We start from the raw sequence: 23,322 nt of genomic DNA, 5'->3' as shown, positions 1-23,322 counted from the left end.
CTCTTTTCTATCTTATCCTTTCTTCCAATCTCTTCTACTTGCTTCTCTTATCCTCTGTACTCCTTTGCTCTCTTCTTCTCTCCTCCTCACACTTGGTCTTGCCCCCTCCCATTTTTTCCACTTTTCTCCCTTGCCCTTCTCCTCTTTCTCTTTTGCTCTTTTCTCCTTCCCTCACTTTTTTTCTACTATTCCACTCTCCATCTTTTCCCCTCTTTTCATTTTCCCTTCTTTCTTTTCTACTTTTCTCTTTAATATTCTTCTCTTTCCCCCTTTCTCTTATTTTTCCTCTCCTTTACTCTCATCTCCTTTCCACTGTTCTCATTTTTACCTCTTTCTCTTGTCGTCTCTTCTTTTTTCCGCTTTCCTTTCTTCTTCTTTCCTCACTTTTATTTTTTCCAATTCTCCTCTCTTCTCTGTTAATCTCTTCTCCTATCCTTTTCTTTTCCTTTTTCCTTTTTTCTTTTTTCCTCTCTTCTCCGTTGCTTACTTTTATTTTATCTCTTCTCTTTTCCTCTCTCCTTTTCTCCTTCCCTCTATTCTCTTTTCACTTCTCATCTTCTTTTTCCACCCCTCTTCTTAACTTATATACTCCTCTTCTTTTTCTTCTGTATTCCCTTCCCACTGATGTTTTCATGACCTTTTCTCCTTTCCTCATTGTTTCTTCACCTCCTTTGTTCTCTTCTCATCTTTTCTCCACTCTTTTCCTTTTTCCCTGTCCCTTTTTTCCTGTTTTCTTTTTTACCCCCCATATTCTGCACTCCCATTTCTACACTTGTTTCTCTCCTCTTTAATGCACTCCAGTTCTTTCTTTATATCACCCCTTCACTCTCAGTATCTCTGCATCTGTGCATCTCTCTCATCTTCACACCATGTTTTATCCCTGCTCTGCTTGCCTCTTTCTTTTTTTCTTTCATTGATCTTCTTACTCACATTTTTGTGCACTATACTTCAGTGTTCATTGACAGTCATATTCATTTACATTAAGACCAGAATATGAATTGGAAATTAATGAAATATGAAATGGCAATTAAGAGTCTCATAAATCATACAGCTTCAATACATAAAATACTAAGTCCTCTTGATTAATATGATGTATTATGGATTCTGTGGCTGCGGATTCATAATGCATGTGGTAGAACAGGGGTGTAAATATTAGGCTTTGAGTTCTTTCATGTCTCCACAGTAGATAAAGTGATGATAGAGTAGATCTGCAGCTCTCAGCAGTCTTTCAGATAATCGAATGAGGTGAAATCAATAAGTATATTCTGGTGCTTTTCAGTGTGAAACTGCGTTTTGTTTTCTTGCCATTGTTGTGAAAGTACAGTTTGAATGGCAAGACTGAAAATAACATGTATAAATATAAAGCCTCTGCCAACACTGATGGTATAAATAGTAAGCTTGGCCTCTCTCTGCCTTCAGCTTCACTACATGCAGGAAGAACTGGCATGGATTCAGACTTGTTTCTTTCTTTCTGGAGAGAGGGCATCGCAGCCAGACGGCTTTTCAATTTCAAAGCCTGTGTGTTCTGCCAACTGCAACTTCACCCACTACAAAGAGCATGCAAGATTTCACCATAGTGGGGCGGCGGGGGCACACTTTAAAAAGTAGTTTTCATCTGCAGTTTTTCTGTTAAGCTCATCCCGTAGATGAGTGGATAACGAGGAGTCTTTCGGTTGCGTCTGCTGGTGTGTCTTCAGCAATGAAATGGTCTAGTTTATTTAGCTGAGCCTGTGCTCAGTCAATTAATAACTTATTTAGAGGCTCTATAGTTTCTGTTGTCGCACAGAGAAAAACAGTCAGAATAAACTGTTCATTTTATAGTATAGTATAGCAGGTGTTTATGTGTGATTGTAAGAAAGGATATTTAGTATAGCTTGTATTTCAGTTTAAATTTCATAATTCTGTGTCAGACAGGGAAAGCAGGTACATGGGATGTAGTTGTGGAATATCAGATAATAGCAGGTGAATAAGTTTAGTGTGGCCTAGAGGCAATGTTCCTTTAGGGTACATAATAAGGCATCTGTTTACACTGTTGTAGGCTGTAGGCTCCAGCCCACTCTCAGGAACCCTCCAGGCTATTTTGGATAAGGTAATAGTTTGGTGGAAAAAAAAATAATTTACACACTTTTTTACCTTTCCCCAAAGCTGGCTGACCAGCCACCTTTTCTGACTGTCTTGTTACATTTGTCTATGACTTACTAATATAAAAAAAAGAAAGAGTGAGTAGATATAGTGTACAAACAATATATATTTTAAATATATTTTAGATTGATTTTAGGTCAATCTAAAGATTTTGGAGATGTCCTTAGTGTTAAACAGAATTATTGCTTTTTACCCCCCCCCCCCCCAAACCACATTAGGCATTCTTGTGTATATTAATGTAAAACTATTAATGTTGACATCAACATAAAATATATATATATAATAAAAATACTAATATATATATTATGTTTTCTTTCATAATAGAACAGTAATATGAATCAGTATATATGTGTTAGAAGGCATTAGCCTCATAACTACAGTACAAGCCTGAAGAAGCAAACTTTTAACTTATCGCTCACTCCTAATGCCAAAATTAATAGAAATATGGGGTGAACAAAATGTGAAACAGAAGTAAATGTTAAATAAATGCAAAATCATTGCATTCACAATCATTCCCATTTTTGTAGTCCAATTTGACTACATTCACGCAAAATCCTGAATATGAAGTTTAAAACTGGGATAGGGCTCCTAAGTAGCTCCTAGTAGTAGTAGTTTTCACAAAAAATGAGCCAGAGCCAATGAGTTTGAGTTAGTTTTTTAGTATCATTTACTGAAAAATGAAAACGGGTTCCACAGACCAGAACACCACACAAGGGTTAAAAATGTCAGTTCATAGGCTTTATAGCCTTTGTCTGTAGGGAAGCAGTACTGGAACAGATTGTGTTAGTGCACCCTGGGGTTTTCTATAACTTTTGAACGTAAGTGTATTTGGCTTCGCTCTTTTAGGACGGTTGCTAAAACCACCCCCCAATAAACTGTGAACTGTTGTAATAGAAGTAGCATAGTGTTAATGTTCTCCTCCGAGCGTTTTTAACAGAAAGAGTGATGCTGCATTAACTAACAGCAGTTTGAAAAGACGCTGGTGTAAGGTGACTTACGGACTTGATGGAAACACATGCAAGGCTTCAGCTTCCCTGCACTGGCAGCATTAGGTGATAGAGGAATTCTGGTTACTTGGTCAGAATTGAAAATAACCAAAACTTTATAAAAAGTTGAGGAAAAAATCTAAAATAAAAAGACTTCTTTGAAACATTTGCACAATAAAGTGTAACATTTGACATCTTAGAAGGACAAAAGAGATGAGAGCGCCTTGCAGGTTGAGTAACTTCCCAGCACAAAAGTTTGTATTAGCATTCCTCTCCACGGCTGTTATCCGTAGCTCTGAAAACTATTCATGCTTAGCTCCGTGCAAGCTGTGCCCTGATGGTAGCCATGTTTAATCAGTCTCTATTATTACAAACAATCAAGCCTCAATCTGGTCCCAAACATCCCGACATCACTGTGGCTTATTGAGCCTAATCCTTGCTGCAACACTGCAACAGCAGAATAAAAACACCAGCAGCAGCAGCCGCATCAACAGGAGGAGCAGACAGTGGATATTGGACTGAGAGGCCCAGGCTACAACAGTTTAGAGTCATTTTCATAATGACAGAGGCTGATGCATCTGTGGCAACCATAATGAGCCCATCTCAGACCTAGTGGGAGCATTTAATCATCCTAAAAACTCCCCGTCGCTCTGTTTTCATCCTCCTGTTTAATAACCAGCACAGTCCCTCTGCCCACCAGTCTAATAAAATATTATGTGAAATATAACTCCTCCTTTTAGTGAACATTAAAACCCATTTGTATGGGGTGGTATTGAATTTAGACCCGGTGCTTTACGAGAAATGGACTGTGCTTGTGTGCTTTACTGTAGATGAGATGAATTGGTCTGAGTGGACACGTGTAAAGTTTTCTAATGGAATTAGGTTCGAGATTAATAATGTCTTCAGAAAGGCAACATCAAGCCAAAAGCCAGGATATTCATCTTGTGTAGTCGACTTACGAGTTCATTGTCATTCTTCTTGGTGGTGTAGTATTCCACTTTTTCTGATTTTTGTCGGAGTCGGGATATTTTGAAGCATATTTGTCTTCATAAAGCTACTTATTAGGATTTTTTTCAGCGAGTGCAGCCTGCCTGCAAGCAGTTATCGTGCCGGATAGACAGAGACAGAGCATGCACAATGCCACGCCAATGCTTATCAGAGGAAAGGCAGTCAATAGCACTCAGGGGTGTCATGCAGTAAAAGACACAGCCACTTGGGGGGAGGAAAGTTGCCTTCAGCCCAAATGTTGCTTGATGGACACCAGCTTGGATGCTACATCAGTATTCATTACTCAGTCATACTGTAAAAGACGCTCTCCCTCAATCTCTCTCTCTCTCTCTCTCTCTCTCTCTCTCTCTCTCGTATTTTCTCTCTGTGTAGATATCGACGAGTGTTCAGAGGGCTTTGTGGAGTGCGACAGTCACGCTACCTGTGTGAACCTGCCTGGCTGGTACCACTGCGAGTGCCGGGATGGATACCACGACAACGGCATGTTCACTGCCAACGGAGAGTCATGTGAAGGTAAGCCAATGTGCAACAAAACATACAGACTCCACCAGACCTGAATCAACTTTTTGAGATAATCAATGTCATTAAATACAGTAACATTCTCAAACATTCCTCCAAAAAAAAAAAAAATAGCAGCACCCACTGTGTCCCCAACCACACATTACCACAGTGAATAGTGTGTCAGAATATTGCATCACTATTAAAAGGGCATGCATTAATGCAGTAAGTAAATTATACTGTAAGAGACTGTGCTGGGAGACACGGCCAGCCTTTTTCAGCAGCAAGTATGGCTGTGGCATCCTGGAAGAGCTAAACCAGCTGTGCAACATGAAACAGCTGCAGGTACGTCCTCATGCAACCAGTAGTGACATGGACACTAGAAAAATGCAAAACTAGAGAAGAATCAGTCTGGAAAGATAAGGAGTGTGTAAGGCGTGGCTTCAGGGCTATGCAGCCTCCGGCCACAAGAGGGGGGCAACAGGTGTCTTCTGGAGGCAGTCAAGCCTAACTAGCAGCACCTGTGCTCTGCCTTTAAAAGAGGGAGGAACACAGACCAGCATTTGCCAATGTCTGTTATTTGTTCTTCTTTCAAGATCTCAGGTTTTTAGAACCTTTCTTTCTTTCTTTCTTTCTCTCAAAAAAGTTGCATTTTACTCTGTAAGGAAGGTTGTCCTTTATTCTTCTCTTCTTTTCTCTTCCTGATTCCCCTTTTCAGTTTCCTTTTTTATTGGAAGAGATATTATGTTTTGTTTGTCCATTTTCCCCTCTCCTGGGAAGCCAGCTTCTCCCTGCATCCTTTGTTCTTTTTCCCGCATTGAGTGTGGGCTTGTCTTTGGTTTTCCACTCGTTTTCGTCACCCACCCCTTTTAAGCTTGTCTCAGCAAGTTTTAAACACACAAGGCAGCCTGTGTTCAAATCCCAAGTTGCCCAAGTTATTTTTTTTTTCTAATGTAGTCTTATCTAAACTGTCCTTGGGGCCTGTAAACCACCATTACTAGGATGCTCACCCAGTTAGGAGGCTGCGGTTCAATTCACTCTCTGAGCCCTTACAGAAAGAGTATTTGTCTGTATTCTGTACCTGCAAAGCCATTCCCTATTTGTTTGAGGGTTGTAACACTGTTGCCTCTCCAGTGCATCTGTTCAAATTTCCATTTGCACCAAAGCAGCTTATTATTCCAAACTGGGCCGTTTGATCATTGTAATGTTTAACTGATTTTGTGTTTTAGTGTGATGATTATGTGTTCCCTATTTAAGCAGTATATATTATCAAGCACACACAACCAACACCTCTCATTGGCTAAATTCAAACTGATTTTACTGACTATTAATTATCCTGAAGGAGTTTATTGATAATTATGCTAGAGTAATGATGTAGGATACTCTACACATTACCGTATAGACAATTGTATGTATATATACTTACCTGTATTAAACTAGTGCTGTTCATACCTACCTGTACAGTCCCAAAAGAGTAGCAGTGGCTAACACTCTGAGCTATAGAGCTATACTTACTTGGGTGAGTCCATACTTTGTAGAAGGGGAGGGAAGGAAAGAACCTGAAAAAGAAAAACTGTTGATAAATGTGTGCACTGTGCATGTGATGCTTGATTATTATTGTGTATGTTTCGTGTATATTTTATCACTTCTTATTTGCCATATTACCGTTTCCAGTAATGAATAATTTGTTGTGATAATGTTTCTATTTTACCTGTAATTAGAATTAGTATATTACAGGGCATGGCTACCTGTATATATACCTCCTAAAAATAGAAAATGGACAAATTCCCTGGGGGGTGGTAGCTACAACTGCGTGAGGGGTGTATGTGGTTGTGCTTAAGACTTAAATGACTTTGCAGTCATAGTCAAATTTTATTTCTGTTCCTTTTTTTGTGTGCACTTGGAAATATTCAGCGCTGTTGTGGCAAAAAAAAGGTGACGGGACTTATAGACAAACATCTGCCGTCCTGGTACTATAGACCAATCTCCCAACTCTACCCATAAGTGTGACCTTTACTACTTTTTTCCATAGTTTTGGTACACGCTTTATCACAGCTAGTATTTGGATTAGTCGATTATTAATTAACTAGTTTGATTTGATTAATTGATAAAGAAATATTTGTTAGGTGCAAACTATTAACTTAACCAATAGACATACTGCCGGTAAAATAAGTGTAAATTTAGCTGCTAAGGTTTAACCACATTGTATATACAGTATAATGCAAATTATGTTGAGAAATAGCGCTTAAGGCAAGAAAAGATGAGTAATACAGTTTTCCTCAGGGGATTAGTGATGAAATAATAAAAGCAGGATTATAAAAAGTATTTGAAAGCTTCCATAAACAGCTGTCGTCTTCTATCTCGTTCAACAGCTGTATTATTATTATTAACAAAGAAGTAAAACAACAGTTTGGGAAATTCTATGTTAAGCTAATTCTCTGTGTCTGTTCTTTCTTTCCAGACATAGATGAGTGTAAAGTGGGCAGAAGCACCTGCGCCAATGACACTATCTGCTTTAACCTGGATGGAGGATACGACTGCCGGTGTCCCCATGGACACAACTGTACTGGCGACTGTATCCATGACAACAAGGTGAAGCACAATGGGCAGATCTGGGTCCTGGACAACGACAGGTGCTCCGTCTGCTCGTGCCAAGTGAGTGAGGAATTGTGGGTAGGACAGGCGATTGTCCTTGAGCCGCCTTGATCGGATTAATCTGAACCTTTTCTTCAGGCTATTTCATTAAAAGACCAACTGAAACGTATCTAAACGGCTGTGTCTGAATGTGGGCTGAGAAATGCAGTACTGACCTGTTAGATTATTGGGGCTCTAAGTATGTGCTGCACAATTAATGAAGTGACTAACTGAGGGTGAATATATCATTGTTTTAATACTCAAGTATGAAAACGTGTTGTGCCCAGGAACATACTGAAGACAAGGGCTGTGACCAAAATATGAAGACACTATTTAGTTCACTAAGTAATGATAGAAACACAAGTAAATTCCAAATTTACTTTCTCATTATCAACCAGCAACAGCACCCTAACTTAAACCCTGCACAAGGTGTTTTGTGATGAACATTGCTATCTTACACCCTCATCATCAGTCTATTTTCACGCCTTGCTCCTGCATCATTAAAATAGTGACAGTGTTTACAAATATATCCAAGCTGATAGGCATGGTGGTTTTGGAGTGAGTTCTGGTCAGGTAAATTCCTCATGCATTGCTATCTTAGCAATGGAAAACACAGGTGTGCAACTGACTGATTGGAACCCTGACAACAGTCACTCGTCAGATGTTCGTCGCTATCTTGGCAATGCAGGTGTGCTGTGCATACTCAACCAGCATACATCCCGACTCGTTACACACACATGGACATGCAGCAGAGCACAAACCCTTTTACAGAGTCAGAACACACCTGGTTCTTAAAGGGAATAGCAAGTGATATGCTGATTGGTTTATTTCACATTACACCCAAAAGACACATGATTAAATAAGAGAATGAGTACATGCATTTTGCGCATTTAAAGCTGTGCAAGACATACTTTTCCCATCATTACGATAGCACAGATAACACAATGACAGGCCCTAAATCAAGCTGTTCGTTGTATGGTTGATGGCTCGTCTTTAGATCACTAAAATAAGGCCCAGTGTGTTTAATTCACTGTATAAACAGTCTAAGATGCTGCCTCAGTGATCTAAGGATCAATTAGACTGCTTAGCTGGAGTCTAAGGAGCCGTGCTTTCTTTGGGTGGATAAATGGCGGGGCTGAGGATTCCTCAGAGTGCGCTGGCTACTTGGGGATGCTGCATTGGCAGCAGTTTAAAAAAGGACAGTGGCTGACTTCACATGTGTCAGAGGAGCCGATCGCAAGCCTTTATCCTCCTAGTGTTGTGGGGCATTACTAGTGATCAGGGAGGTCCTAATGAGTGGGTTGGGTAATTGACCTTTCAAATTCATGAGAAAATGGTATAAAATTGGAAATAAATTATTTTGAAGAAAAGAGAAGTTCAGAATTAAAGTTAAATCATTCACTGTGCTGCTCATGACAAAGCATTGGACCATTAGCTATGTGATCTAGAAACATAAGAATGCCAGTCAGAATAACTGATTTTTATTGAATGATGTACTGTCAAAGACATAATTGAGATAACATTATTATAATATATTACTTTGTCTTTTTATGACACTGTTATAATGATACAATGATACAACACACAATGCAAGAGCCATAATACAAGAGCAACGAACTTAAATAAATAAATAAATAAAATAATAAATAAAGTATATATAATATAATAAAAACACTAAACATGAACAAAAACTGTCTCATTCTTATTAATGTTATTGTGTAATATTGTGGCTATTAATATTTTTATTATTATTATTATAAGAGGTCTAAATATAAGCCTCCTATTGAAACTACATGAAAAAACTGCTTCCTTGAAAATTCATAGAGTTTAGTGACTTGTCTTAACTGTCACAGGCCTGTATGAGTAAATGCTTCAGTTCGTTTTTTTTTGACGATTGCTTAAGAGCTGGACTCACAATGCTTTCTGGTCCATAGTCTTCTCATTTAGTGGGCTATGAAGTTATGAGTGCTCTGTGGGAGTTTATAGTGCCCTCAAAATCATGTTCCAGTTCCACTTCAGATTTCAGACACTCAGACAAAAATGGACAACACACTCAATAGTGCCTTAAAGCATAAAAAGGGATCCATTTGGGTCACAGCCGCACAGTGTTTATGTAAGTTTATATAACAGCAGTTGTTGATTTGTAGCACATTTTGTATTAGACTATGTTAGATAATGTTATGTTGCTTACCTGAATGGTGCAGAAGTTTATGAGCGCAGCTCTTTCTGACAGTGATCCTCTTCCTTTAATCGCAGGGTAATGATGGCAGTTAATAGCTGCTAATTTGACCCATACCTTGAAGTGTTTTAAGAATAGTATTTTCATTAAACCGGCTGACCTCCATTAGTTTCCCTGGTCACGTTCGGTAATTACGTCTTTAATTGAAATGTTTTCTTGTGTCTGAAGGTGGCACAGAAGAAGATGAGTTTTTAGATATTAAATAATCAGCCTCCCAATTAGTCACTTCATGGTGAAGGACAGAGCGAGAAAATCATTTTTAATTAGGTGGCTCATTTTAATTGATTTGAAAATGGGGAAACTGTCAGTCAAAATTATATCTTCTGTGCTTGACTGAACAGAAGCGCAAACATATAATTGTATTTGTGTGCTGGAGTGGGTTTTTTTCTTTAATATTATTATTTCTCATTTCTGAGGTTGTCTTTCTCTTCAGGTCACTGAGAGATGAAGGTTATCTGAAATGTTCTCAATAGGAGTTAGAACGATCCATTCACGACTGAAGCACAGCTTTTATTCCCCGTCTTTGTAGCGTGTGCATTTGAGCTCGGCAGCTCGGCTTGTATTGCACCCACACAAACATGTCTGCGCACACACACACATACACTGTTGACTGTAGTTTATTCAGGTTACTTGAAGGACACATGCTGTGTATGTCTGTGCTCAGATGGGGCAGGTGATGTGCAGGCGGATGGTGTGTGACTGTGAGAACCCCACTGTGGATCTGTTCTGCTGTCCGGAGTGTGACCCGCGCCTCAGCTCTCAGTGCCTGCACCAGAACGGCCTGCTCACTTACGCCAGCGGAGACACCTGGACAGAAAACTGCCAGCAGTGCCAATGCCTGGTGAGAAACACATATATGCACGTGTACACACATTAAACTAATCAGCTCTATCATTAAAACCACCTCCCTACAAATGTATAAATTCCCAGAGTGCTGCCTAAACAGCTCTGAACCTTTGAGACATGGACTCCACAAGACAGAGCCTGTATTAATATTTTCAGCAGTTTGTGCTACAGTAGCTTATCTGTAGGATCAATCTATATGAACTAGCCTTCACTTCCCTTGTGTATATCAGTATAAACCTGTTGCTGGGTTATAGGTTGTTCTTCACTGGAGCATCTTAACCCTTGTGTGGTGTTCATATTTTTTGTCACTCGTTTACTTTGTTACTTGTATTTAATTCAGCAAAATGAAGCAATTTTACATTAAAATGCTTTACACATGCTTGCTTCACCTAAATTGCAAGCAATATAAACAGCTTACATGGTTAATATTTGCCCTTTACCTTTCTTTTAAAAAGTGCTACTCCTTTTTTATTAGTTTTTAAATAAAATGTAAAAGAAAATTAATTAAACTCAAGATATGAGTAGACAATTTGTTTAGTTTCAAATTTACAAATGAAGCATTGTTTATTAGCCCTTGGCCAAACATACTGTATGTAATATAAATGTGTGTGGGGGGGGGGGGGGGGGGGGGGATGTACAGTGTGTGTTTATTGAAAATGTGTTTTGATATATGTTTTTCTTAAAAAATGAGCCAGTGCCAATGAGTTTGAGTTAGAAAAAATATATTTTTTGTATCGTTTGATGAAAAATAAAAACGGGTCCCACAGACCCGAACACCACACAAGGGTTAAATAGGTAGAGAACACTGCATTCCAGACAAAACCCAAAATCCCTGCATTGTCTCCTGTCTAGGGGACTCAGAGATCATGCCCGTCACAACCTGCATTAGCTAGAGTGGCTCCTTACACATGTCTACCATTTATTCTGCTTCTCCAACACATTCCAAATTTAACAACTGATTACTGACTTGCAGGCCAATATACCCTATATATCCAAATGCTGGTGGGCACCCCTTTTAATGAACGCATTCAGCTTGCTACACTGTAAAAATGTAAAAGTTGAGAAAACTCAAAATTTCAAGGCAACTTACTGCACTAGATATTTAAGTTTTGAAGCCAGCTCAAACTGTTAAGTTGGCAACTGAGAATGTAGTATGATTACTACATATATGTATTATTGTCAGTCATATAAAACTTGCAGTAATGTTAATATGACTAGCTGGACCCAGCCAGCATATAGACACAGCGAGAAACACAAAGCACAGTAACTTGCTTTTATAGCCTTTAACACTGAGGCCAGACATTTAACTATTATACTACACATATGTGAATCCCAAGAGAAGGCAGCAGCCTGTGGTGAATGACTACACACTGATGGTGAGTGAGAGATGGGTGGACACCAACATCAGGTGAAAACCCCTGCATAATTGCTCAGTAGACTAAGCATGTGCAGAGTTGTTGGCTTAGCCTCAAATTAGTTTTAACTTTACTTTGTAAATTCAGCCAATACAGATTATTTAGTTAGACCAACTTTTAACATGAAAACTTAATAGTGTTAGTTGAGGTGATTAGTTTGATGTAGTTTATGGTGCTGAAATTTTCAAGTTTTGTTTTTTACAGTTTAGGTTGCTCCCATAGCTGAAACACTGTGCAGCTAGTATAGTCTCTGTAGAGAACTAATGAAATAGTTCTAACCTGTTGGCACCACTCCTAATGCCAGGCAGGCACTAAATGTATATAAAGCCCTGAGCTCTAGTGCATTGGAACTGTATTCTCTGGAATATTGGTGCTTTATCCAATATGTATGGAAAAAAATATTTATATAGCGCTTTTTACAACTGTTGTTGTTGCAAAGCAGCTTTTACAGAAATGTGGTAGAAGGACAGAACATGAACATATACAATACCAATACAATACAATAACAAACCTCCAGTGAGTGACAGAGGCAAGATAAAACACTCTCAGAGCTGGAGGAGGAAGAAACCTTGGGAGGAACCAAAGCTAATATATATATAAGGGGGACCATCCTCCTCTGGTCCAACAACATATAAATGAATTAAAAAGTCATTAGACTAGGATCAAGCACATTTTAAAATATTGTTTTTTTTACATGTAAGAAGAAAATCCATGTAATAAGAGTAAGTTGTACAGAATACAGATTTTGTGTCTTGAAGTCTTAATAGGAAGCCAGTCAATGCCCTCCTATCTTCTATTTAACCTGCTATTGAATCTGCCAAGGCTGAAATTGCATATTATATATAACAAATATTCACGCATATCTGATTTTATTTTATTTCATAACCAGTATATTCATTGGCCACATAAAAAAAAGTACAAACACAATCAAACACAAAGAAAGGTGGATATAAATGCAGGGTGTAATGTCAGGCACACAGAGTGACAAGCATAAACTAAGTACAAAACAAACCCTGAAAAAACACAAAGCCTGAAGACAAGGAGAGGAAAACATCATGTTTCCACATTGCGTCCGCTAGAACTGCCACGCTTGCATATGTTTGCAAACACGGAAAGCTTTTATAGCGAACGGCGAATATATTACAGGAAATGCAGGACAGGTGTGTGTGTGGGTGGTGGTGGTGCCGCTGAAAATGTATTGATAGATGTTCCTGAAGGGCGTCTTTGAGACACAGTGCTGTTGTAGTCTGGCGTGGCGTGCTGTTGGGGAGCTGCTGTGTTTAATGGGTTTGAAATAGCTGAAACGTTGTTCCTCAAAGCTGCGAGTGAATGTTTGGCAAATATCCAGATGGAGATTACACTATGAAAGCTATATTAAGTAATCAAACGATTTCTAGCCTCTGGTGCTATGTGATGTTAATCTCTGCAGAGCAGCAGAAGCGTTCATCATTGCCTTCATTCATGCTTTATTCCGTCACCCTCTCTCCCTTTTTCTCTCTCGTTCTTCTTCTCCCTCTTCCACTCTGTTTCCCTGACTCTCAGAGCTCCTGCAGGGAAACAGGGATTCAGTTCTACTCTCAATTTTTTTTGTTCTCCCGACAACACACAACTTGTCTCCCACCACTTTTCCCTTCCTTTCTCCTTTTCTCCACATCTCAGCTGTTCTCCAAACCATCCATATGTTCATCAAATGCAAATGCCATACTTTGCTATTCATGAGGAGGAGTTTCTGTGCTTTAGGAAGAGGAAAAGAGACTGCTGGTATTGTGGCTTCCTGCTTGGTAGCACCTTTCACACAAATCACCTGTGCCGTTTGTCGGGGGGCCGCCATAAGCCGGTGGGTAGAGGTGTGTCTGCTGTTATAAAGCTCTAGACAGATCAAACACAGCGGAACACAGCGCTGACTCTTTCAGCCCTCCCAGCCCGCTCTGCATTAGCATAGGAACACAGAGGTGCAGCCAGAGCGGCCCGTAACACCCACAACACTTTCATTCATCTCCAGCTGTTCCTGCCGGACACGCGGATGGGTTCTGGCAGGCAATAAAGGACTGGGCTAGAAAACAGACTGGAGAGGAAAAAGAGAAAGCGTGGAAGCTAGAGAGAGACTAACAGAGAGAGCAACAGAGAGAGAGAAAGAGGAGCGAGGGCTTTTAATTCCCTTCTCAGTGGCAGAACATCAGAGTACAAGGAGTGGAATGAAATGAAATGGGTGGAGGATGAAAGAAGAAGAAGAAAAGGAGGAGGGGTTGAGAACAGAAAGGAAAGAGAGGAAGGGAGGAGAGCAAGAAAAAGACATGGAGGCTGAATAAAGAAGAATGAGTACCATGAAAAGCATAAAGAAGGACTGAAAAAGAGAGAATAGATAGCAGAGTTGGAGTGAAATAGAATAAAAAGAAATGGGGGGAAAAAGAGAAAATAGAGAATAAAGGATGAGGAAGAGGTGTGTGAAATTTGAAAGAGTGAAATGCACAGCCGAGGAAGGGAGCAGATGGTTGTCAATCGTCCAAGGAGCCGGACGAAGAAGACGGGCAGGCCGAGGAAGGGAGAAGCTCACAGCTGAAAGTTCCCTCACTCGCTTTCTCACTCAATCAGGATGCACCTCACTCCTGCTGCTTCTCCAAGGACTGCTTCTCTCCGTTCTCTGGAGGCTCAGGAGCGTGTGAGCCAGAGCCAGACTTCATAGCACGGTTTTAGAGCTGCACACACACCAGAATCCTGCATTACCTTACGGACCTCAACACAGAACGCAGGCTGCACCTGCACTCTGCAAGGTCATGAAATACCTCAGCTTCTTTTTTTTGTTCTTTAGTTTTTTTGTGCCATTTCTAACCTCGAGAAACTTGAGGAAAACAAAAATGCACAAAGGAACATTGCTGAGTTCAATCATTTTTATTTGTTTAATTTACATCTCTTCATCACATAGTAGCTTGTATTGTTTACTGCAATTCCTTTAGGTTCATGTTTCTTAAGTCAGTAAAATGACTTACTGGATCAGAGGCTACACTAGGGTTTAAGTGTTTGGTACAGTGTATACATTATACATTCAGTTAGTTTTGGTTTCACAGTGCACTTAGTTGAATGATCTAAACAACTTTACGCTGTATCATCATCATCGCCTACATGGGCTACGTCTACCTATACTTGACACTGATTGGTTTAAAGAACGCTGTCAGTTCGGTGAGTTGCCTTTCCAGATGTTTTGCCAAATTCTTTCTCTCTGACAGAATTCGACTCCCCTTTGTGGGCCTGTGCATCACATAACAGAATAAATGCAACAGATTACCCTCAGATTCAGTTTATTTTTGGTAGTAAATTATAGGTTCATCTACAGTTACAGTAGATACAGGAGCGCGAGTATAAAGTTTGCTGCATGATGTTTGTGTAGAGCATGTGAAGAAGATTTATATTTTGGCACAGCACTGATTCTTGTTTCTTCTATTTTGTTTAAAGGCTGGTGATAGCCTGCCTCAACCTTCTGTAAACAGAACAAAACTTTTAACCACCTAGAATCTTATTTCATACTGCAGAAAAAACAGATCATGATTCATTTAATCCAGACCGAGGCCACCTCAGCATCCTTTGGTCATCCCCTAGTTGGACTCACTTGCAATTAATTACTTGCTTTGTTGCTTTTTTTATACTTGATTAAGAAAAGAAGATGTGCACCAGTCCCAAAGCAAAAGAGAACAAACTAAAATGAAACCTCAAAACTACCACAATGTCTTCAAATAAAATATCAAAATTTATGTGCATCATTGATGTCACACAACACCATTTTTCTACATTTTTGTATTTTTTCATTTTTAGACTGAAATGAAAGTGAGGCAGATGTACTGTCCAACAATTTAGAATCTAGTCGTAAATGTTAGTAGAAACAGTTTTCTGATTCTAAAATTAACTGAATCAGAATAAATCCGGAGCTCATAAGTAAAAGGAGTGGAAAATAACCAGAAAACAGCAGGAATTTGCTAGAACTCTCGGTATGTTAATGCATTATTAATGACATCTCGTGAGCATTTTAGGTTGTTTGCACACTTGCAAGCAAACCCACCCACCCACAAACACAGCACACACACACACACACACATTCTGTACGCTACAGTAGAATTAGCGTTAAGTCTAGTGAAATGAAAGTGTTAGCAGAAATAGGTCAGGCAGAGCTAAATCACTGCTTAACTGAATCTATAAGGTTGGCTAAAATATATGACCTGTATTTGAGGGAGTTATTGGGACTAGCAGGAGGCGAGCAGGGCAACATTCTCTGCCACTGGTTTTATATAATTTATGAAAAATGAGGAATTGGGCATTTACTGGAGAATCCGCTGGATTTTACTGATAAAGACACTGATCTCAAGACTCATAAAACTCTACAGTGTAACTGTAGCTCAGATCTAAATAACTGAGTTTTTATACTTACAAACCCACATCTAATTAGCATATAAACGTTAGCTAATGAGTTTGTTTGAGTTTATCAGGATTAGAACAGTGTTATTTACGTCAGCCGAGTTTGTGGAAGAGGGGCAGAGGTGCTGACACTGTGTGAGATAAGCACAGTTATTTTTTATTATTACAGAGGCTGGAACTGTTGTTTATTATGAACTATGTTGAGCTCAGTTTAATTACTGCAATCCACTCCAAGAGCTTCCAAGAAATGAGCTGAGTCACTGTTTCCAAGTCTTGGCAGACGTGTAAAATGATCTATTCCTGCCCAGAATCTTATGGCAGGGATAAACAAACTGCTAGCAGATAAGATTATTGCACAGTGATTTTCCAGTAAGTTTATAAAAGTGAGCAGAAATAGGAATGTGTTGTTAAGAATGCTGGAACCAGATTCAGAACAGATTTCCTAAAAGAAAACGTACAAAGAAAATTAAGATAAAAACTTAATAAGAATCCAAAATCATTTACCAAAAATCTTCCTAAGATTTTTTTTTTTTTTAGAAACTGCATCTAGAAAATTATTTCCAGAAACAATTTTACAATAACACTTCCTAAATAAGCCTTTTGTTCTTAAATGCAATACTTAAGATTTTCTTTTCTGATGTAGTTGATTGTAATGCAGTCTTCTGCACTGTACAGCCTAATAGCCTAAAAGTCATAAACGATGCAAGACCTTATGTTACATTATGTAGGAAAAATCAGAATTAATCTAAGCATTCAAAACTTAAAAAACAAGAACTAGAAAAGACGTTAGAGGAAACATGTCATTCTTGGAAAATATGAGAACCGAGGCATGACTTTACAAAGCCATTATTTTCATATGTACATTAAAAAATATTTAAACTGATGATCTTCTGAAATGTTTCTATATAAGAAAAGTGTGAGGTGATCATAAGGTTAATGAGTAAAAGTATTTGAGTCCTTCCTACTAATAAACCAATGAACTATTATTCTCTTTTGAGAAAGATAGACAGCTTTATTTACACTTATATGTCTTTATTCATTAAATTAACTTTCATTAGTAAGAAAAATAACAAAGTTCTTCTAAATAAGAAAATACATATTTTTGGTTTGGAGGAGTTGAGTTTCTTTAATTGAGTTAATATAAGGCCATAACTTACATCAAACAAACAGTGGAGCTTATCCTTTTAAACACAAATTCACGCATACACACACTCTTCCCCATTCCCCAGCTGCTCAACCTAAAAAAAAGAGCTCCTCAGGGGTTGGCAGAGAGCAGAGTGAATGACAGTTATATATGCTTATATACTACTTTTCCTGGCATAACATGTAAATAAGACACCCACCAGAAGATGTATACCACCAAAACAGCTTTAAATATCACAACTGCAAATGCTCAAATCCTTTCAAAGATATATTTACATATAATAATAAAAATCTATTTGATTTTACATACAAAACAATCTAAAGAATTTTTGTTAATTATAAAAAAGCTCCACTAAATTTAACCTCTTCTGCTTTGTGCCTTTTATTACCTATACCTTAGCGTGAAGTAACACCATGTGAAACAGTGCAAGCTGGCTGACCTGTTTCTAAATTCTAATACCAATCAGGAAGAAAAAAATAAGGAAAAGGCCAGTTCGCGAGCTTAAAGGAAAAAAAGCATGTCTGTGAAGAATTTCTCTAAGACACTGTGGTAAATCCCGTGTGTTGTTGTTTTCTTCTCAAGTCATAGACATGCTGCTGTACATGTGATTTACATAGCAGAATTGGGTTGGTAACATTTACATATGTTTACATTCTGTATCGATGGTTCTGCACTTTTCAGCGTATTCCCACAAAAGATGCTTCTCCTTTCTGCAGAACAAGACTGTACACATTAACTTTTCATCAGGTTTAAAGCAGAGTGCACGTCTTCCTGTGCTGCGTACAGAATGTGGGATGGATTGAAAGTTTCCAATCTGCGCTTTCAGCAGAATTCCTGCTAGCTTCAGAGATCTCAGAGTGGAAACAAATGGAAAGAACTGTTAGAAGACAGTATATACACTATGGGGGAACAGCAGGGTTAAATAAGTGCTATTCTTGCTGAGATGTGCTCTGTGTGTTTTGTGTGCTGCAGCAGGGAGAGGTGGACTGCTGGCCGTTGTCCTGCCCCCCGGCGGACTGTGACTTCACGCTGGTGCCTGAGGGTGAGTGCTGTGCCCGCTGCGTGTCGGACCCGTGCCAGGCTCACAGCGTCCGCAACGACATCACCAAGACCTGCGAGGACGAACACGGCATCACACGCTTCAGCGGCTCCTCCTGGCTCAAACACGGCACAGAGTGTACCCTCTGTCAGTGCAAGGTGTGTGTACACCACAAGCAGCAAACACACACTGATTAACACAACACTGAGAACACATCAGCAAGCTCTGGACATTAGCAAGAAGAAAGTTACTATCCAAACCGTTCTGATAAATGGTCTGATTTCAGATCATTCATAGGAAGCAGCAAAAAACTAAAATGTTTTATAACAGTACAAAATGATAAAGAAGATTCTTAATAAAATGAGAAAGCTATTTAAAGCTGAAATAAGAAGTTACAATATAAAAAATTGATTAGATTACCTAGAGTGTCTAAAAGTAGTGATTGCATCTTGAGAGAGATTACAAGAAAATAAATAAACATTATAATAGAGTAAATGTATAAATGATTATAGTAAATATTTATGCTAATATATTTATTATATGGGGAAAAGTATTGGGACACAGCTCTTAATTATTGAATTAATTAATGAATTCATTAGTTTCATTTGTGCTATGGCCACAGGTGTACAAAACTCAAGCACCTAGCCATCCATTCTTTCCAAATATTAGTGAAACTACTGTGTTTCAGACCATGTTAAGTTACAGAGCAAAGTTACTGAGTGCCGGGGTGCAAAAGGCATAAAAGTAATAAATGCCCTGGTGATTAAATAGCTGTAGAGCTCCACACCTGCTGTTAGAGCTGGCAAGATGGACCGACTCCATATAAATGTGTCCCAATACCTTTGTCCATATTGCCACTGTCGAATGAAAACATGTATCTCCAAAACAGCAACTATAAAGAAGAGAGATAAAACATTCTTAACTTCCAATGGAAGTCAATCTAAAAGAGTGTATGTAAGATCATTTTGAAGAATTTCTATTGGTCCACTCATCAAGAATGTTTGACACAGTTTAAGGGACATTTGGTGTATTTAAATTATGTAAAAGACTAAAAATCGACTATTCAACTATCAAATGTTTTCTAGTTAATTTAGTTGAAATCTTCTCATTGCTCATAAAATGTTACTGAAGTATTCAATAAATCAACCAACAATGATACAATGATTTAATATAGCTGTTTCCACAACAAATGCATCAGTAAGACCTTCGTTCTTGACTGGGCTAAATTACCCATTTAAGTAATTAAAGTACCCGTTAATTGAGTAATTTAGTCAGAAAAATGTAGAGCTCACATCTTGCAACACCAAAAGGAGCACTTTATGCAACTTAAATAGGTTTGCACACATTTTTGCATACATTATCATGGGTAGCATGTAATACATTTCTTTAAAAAGAAGCTAGTTGGATTTCTGATTATTTAAACAACAAATAAGCATGAAAAAGACAAATCTCTGCACACTTTTTGAACATTCAGTTAGCAGTTAATCCAAATCTGCTGTTTCTAATTTTGTTACAGTGATGTTCATCAGCTTTATTCTACAGTGTATTTCATATATGTATATAGTCAGTCCCTTTACACTTTTATAAGTAATTTTGAATAACAAACGAAACAACATTGAAATATTAATAAAACAAATAAATTCTAAATATTTCAGTGTGAAAGAGTCTGTGAAACTCCACCGTGACCTAGTCTCTCTTTTCTCTCTGCAGAATGGACATATCTGTTGCTCAGTGGACCCGATGTGCCTTTAGCTGCGAACCAGAGCACTAAAGGCACATGTACAGTCTTTCTCCATTTACCAGAAGCTCACCCTCTCCACCCCGTCCCCAAACTACTTCTTTATACCAAATGCAAAATGTGTATTAAACCAAACTGACGACAGAGAACCTCACTGTTCATATCTGCTACAGGAGGAGTTCATTTCTTCACACTGAGGCGAGACAGCTCATCTGATGTACTACTCTGTACAAAACGCTGTATACACTGGCATGACCACACTGGATGTTAAAAAGCATATTCTTTCATTTCTGAGTCGTTATGAACCTAGAAAAAGAAGTAGGCATTCTAGATAGTAAGTAAACGTTATTGTACTTCTCTTTCGTCACATTATGGAACTTGTCTATATTTTGTGATTCCATAAATAACACTTTTTTGTTACGCTTTCTGTTTTTCTTTTCTTTTATTTCACGGTTTTAAACGATTCTACCGCTTGCTCTTAACTAATGGTGAAATAAAGTATTTCCATTTCCATTTACTGATGCGTTGCCACTTTATTTTCATACCTTTTAAATGAGCTCTGCAAAAACACTGGAGGATGGTCATGGTTGTGATTATAGTGATGTGTTCTCTTAGAGTCTAGCTGGCCTAATGCTGAGACAGGGTTATAAAGTGTTTCAGCTTCAGGATTCAGGTATTTAGTGTGCGGAATGTGGATCTTTATACTGTATAGTCGTATTTTAAAGTTTGGGCCCCCCGGGAGATATGTTTTTTTTTTATTTATGATTACTGTTTTCCCTTCATTTTTGTCATACTGGTAAAATATTGAAGGACAGAATATTGAATGGTATAAGGTTAAGACAGAGTAATGGCTAGGTAGTGGTGTCTGGTTAAGGTTAGAGTGAGAAAATCGACATTTCTTTGAATGCAAATTGATGGCATATAAGGTAAACTACTAAAATAATCTAAAGTGTTCAGTTCAGAGCTATCTCCCAAGAACATTAAAATATGCACATTTAAGGTACCCCCCCTCAATTTGTTAAATGTGATAAATAATTTAGTTGAGTTTATTCAAAAGAAGTTTAAGTGCAATCACTATAAAAGATTGTGATATGTGGAAGATGTTACGATATCAAAATAATATAACATAATAAAATCAACAGAACATCATTCGATATGACTAAATGACTGCGACTGTATCTAGTTTTAGGTTTGTTTGTTTTGTTTTTTTTCTCCCCACCTTTTCTTGTTATATTTGAATATGGCATGAATATTCAGGAGCATTGGAGCAGAGGCGAGGAGGTGGGAGCCTTTCCAGTAACAGCAACATGTCCTCATACATATTCTGAACGTTATACAGTGCACACTATCTAAGGTCATTCAGGAGTCATGTAGCTGTGTCAGGATCTTTCGTAGAAACACAGAACTCACACTACAGTAAATACTGCACTCGCTCTCAGTACTGCCAGCTTTACAGATTTTTTGGAATGTGATTCAGGTGAGCTTTGCCCTGAATGGACTGGAGGAGTGTTGCTCTCCTGAACTCTGCTGTTGCAGGTGCAGAGTGTTTTTACAGCATCAGCTGTGATCAAATTTATACTGAGGTTGTTTTAGAGGAGAATAAGTGCTTGGTAAAATATCCTAGAGAGCACAGTTGGCCTTTATCTCTCAGTGTGGAAAATGGCTTTTTCTCTCCACATCACTCCCGTAGTAATAATACTGAATGTCACAGGCATCTTTTAGCCATCGTATTGGAGCTGGGGATCTGGTGCCTTTCTCTAAACACACCGGTTATCCTGCAATGTAAAAAGAGGCAGTGGCTGACTTCACATGTACAGGAGGAGGCATGTTCCCTTTAAGTGTTGGGGACATTATTAGTAATGGGGAAATACAATATATATATATATATATATATATTCAGATTTATATGAGAAGCATTTAAACACCTATGCTTTAATGCACCACCTATGTTTTTTCCCAGTCAATCATGTGACACCCTACCTGAGATATACAGCTCTGAAAAAAAATTAGGAGACCACTTTAGTTTCTGAATCAGTTTCTCTAAATTGTGTTATTTATAGGTATATGTTTGAGGAAAATGAACATTGTTGTTTTATTCTCTAAACTACAGAGAAAATAATCCAAATATTTTTTTTTGGTCATTTACAGCATTTATTTGCAGAAAATAAGTGATTGGCTAAAATAACATGCAGAGCTTTCAGACCTCAAATAATGCAAACAAAACAAGTTCATATTAATAAAGCTTAAAGAGTTCCGGAGCTCAGAGTAAAAAAAGTTAAAGTTTTAAGAGTTCAGCAGCAGCTCGAAAAGAGGCGGTGGCTGACTTGACATGTATCAGAGGAGGCATGTGTTAGTTTTCACCCTCCTGGTGGGTTGAGGCATCACTAGTGATAGGGGGAGTCCTAAAAAGTGGGTTGAGTAATTGGCTGAGAAGAATTAGGGAGAAGATGGGGAAAATATTAGGGAAAAAAATACATACAAAATACATACAAAACTAGCGAGGCAAAAAAAACTTTTTTGCATGTTTAAATTTTTTTAAAACAGTTAAATTTATTGTGGTACTGTTTTTCTTTTTTTTCGTTTTTCGTGGTGTACATGCTCAAACAAAGGTACAGGATCAGTTTCAGCCTTTAAAAGAGAACTTTGGTGTAAAATGGACTTGGGGTTGTATGTAGTAAAACAAGATAATGAGTAGAAAATTTTGTCCAATAGTCCACATCCATTCACCCCTAGGATTACGAAAGACAGAGCAATTAGCCAAAGCTCACAAAAGGCTTACAATGCAATTACATTTGCAAAATTAACTCTATGGTAATGTATAATTATAATATAGAGATATAGAGGTATCGGAGTGGTAGCTATCCTACCTAATCATTAATTTATGCAATTAGAACATATCTAACAACAACAGAGTACAACACTGCTATTTTGCTATTGCAAAACAAAATATTGATACTTCGATATATGATTTTTTTCTTCTGTAACATAGAGGCCAAGAAATGCAGCATATCTCAGCTGCATCATTTGGGACACAGCTATTGTGTTATTCATCGAAATCAGTAGTCTCTTAACTCTCTAACCCAGAGAGCCACCTTCGCCTTCCAGCGGACTTTATCTACATTCCAAAGTGTAGGTTGCAGCCTGGGTGGGCTGCATTTCTTGGCTGCTAAGTCACTGAAGGCTGTTCAAAACTGACCAAGAGATCCTTCGTATACAGCTGAGAAATAAA

General features: G+C 38.3%; 1 protein-coding gene across 2 annotated transcripts in view; it reads left to right on the top strand.

Moving 5' to 3' along the window:
• Positions 1–20,610, top strand: part of nell2a (neural EGFL like 2a) — a 141,286-nt gene extending 120,676 nt beyond the window's left edge. Inside the window, exons 16-20 of one of the 2 annotated variants that reach the window (XM_022672326.2) lie at positions 4,509–4,649; positions 7,096–7,289; positions 10,172–10,348; positions 18,289–18,513; positions 20,066–20,610. In XM_022672326.2, the coding sequence (XP_022528047.1) occupies positions 4,509–4,649; positions 7,096–7,289; positions 10,172–10,348; positions 18,289–18,513; positions 20,066–20,107 (779 nt within the window). In that variant the 3' untranslated portion in view covers positions 20,108–20,610. The remainder of the gene's footprint in view (positions 1–4,508; positions 4,650–7,095; positions 7,290–10,171; positions 10,349–18,288; positions 18,514–20,065) is intronic. The other variant, XM_022672327.2, reaches the window with a different exon arrangement.
• The last annotated feature ends 2,712 nt before the right edge of the window (positions 20,611–23,322 follow it).

The sequence above is a fragment of the Astyanax mexicanus genome, chromosome 2 (genome assembly GCF_023375975.1).
Source record: "Astyanax mexicanus isolate ESR-SI-001 chromosome 2, AstMex3_surface, whole genome shotgun sequence".
Taxonomy (NCBI): Eukaryota; Metazoa; Chordata; class Actinopteri; order Characiformes; family Acestrorhamphidae; genus Astyanax; species Astyanax mexicanus.
The sequence above is the reverse complement of the archived record's forward strand: the minus strand, read 5'-3'. Positions and strand labels throughout refer to the sequence as shown.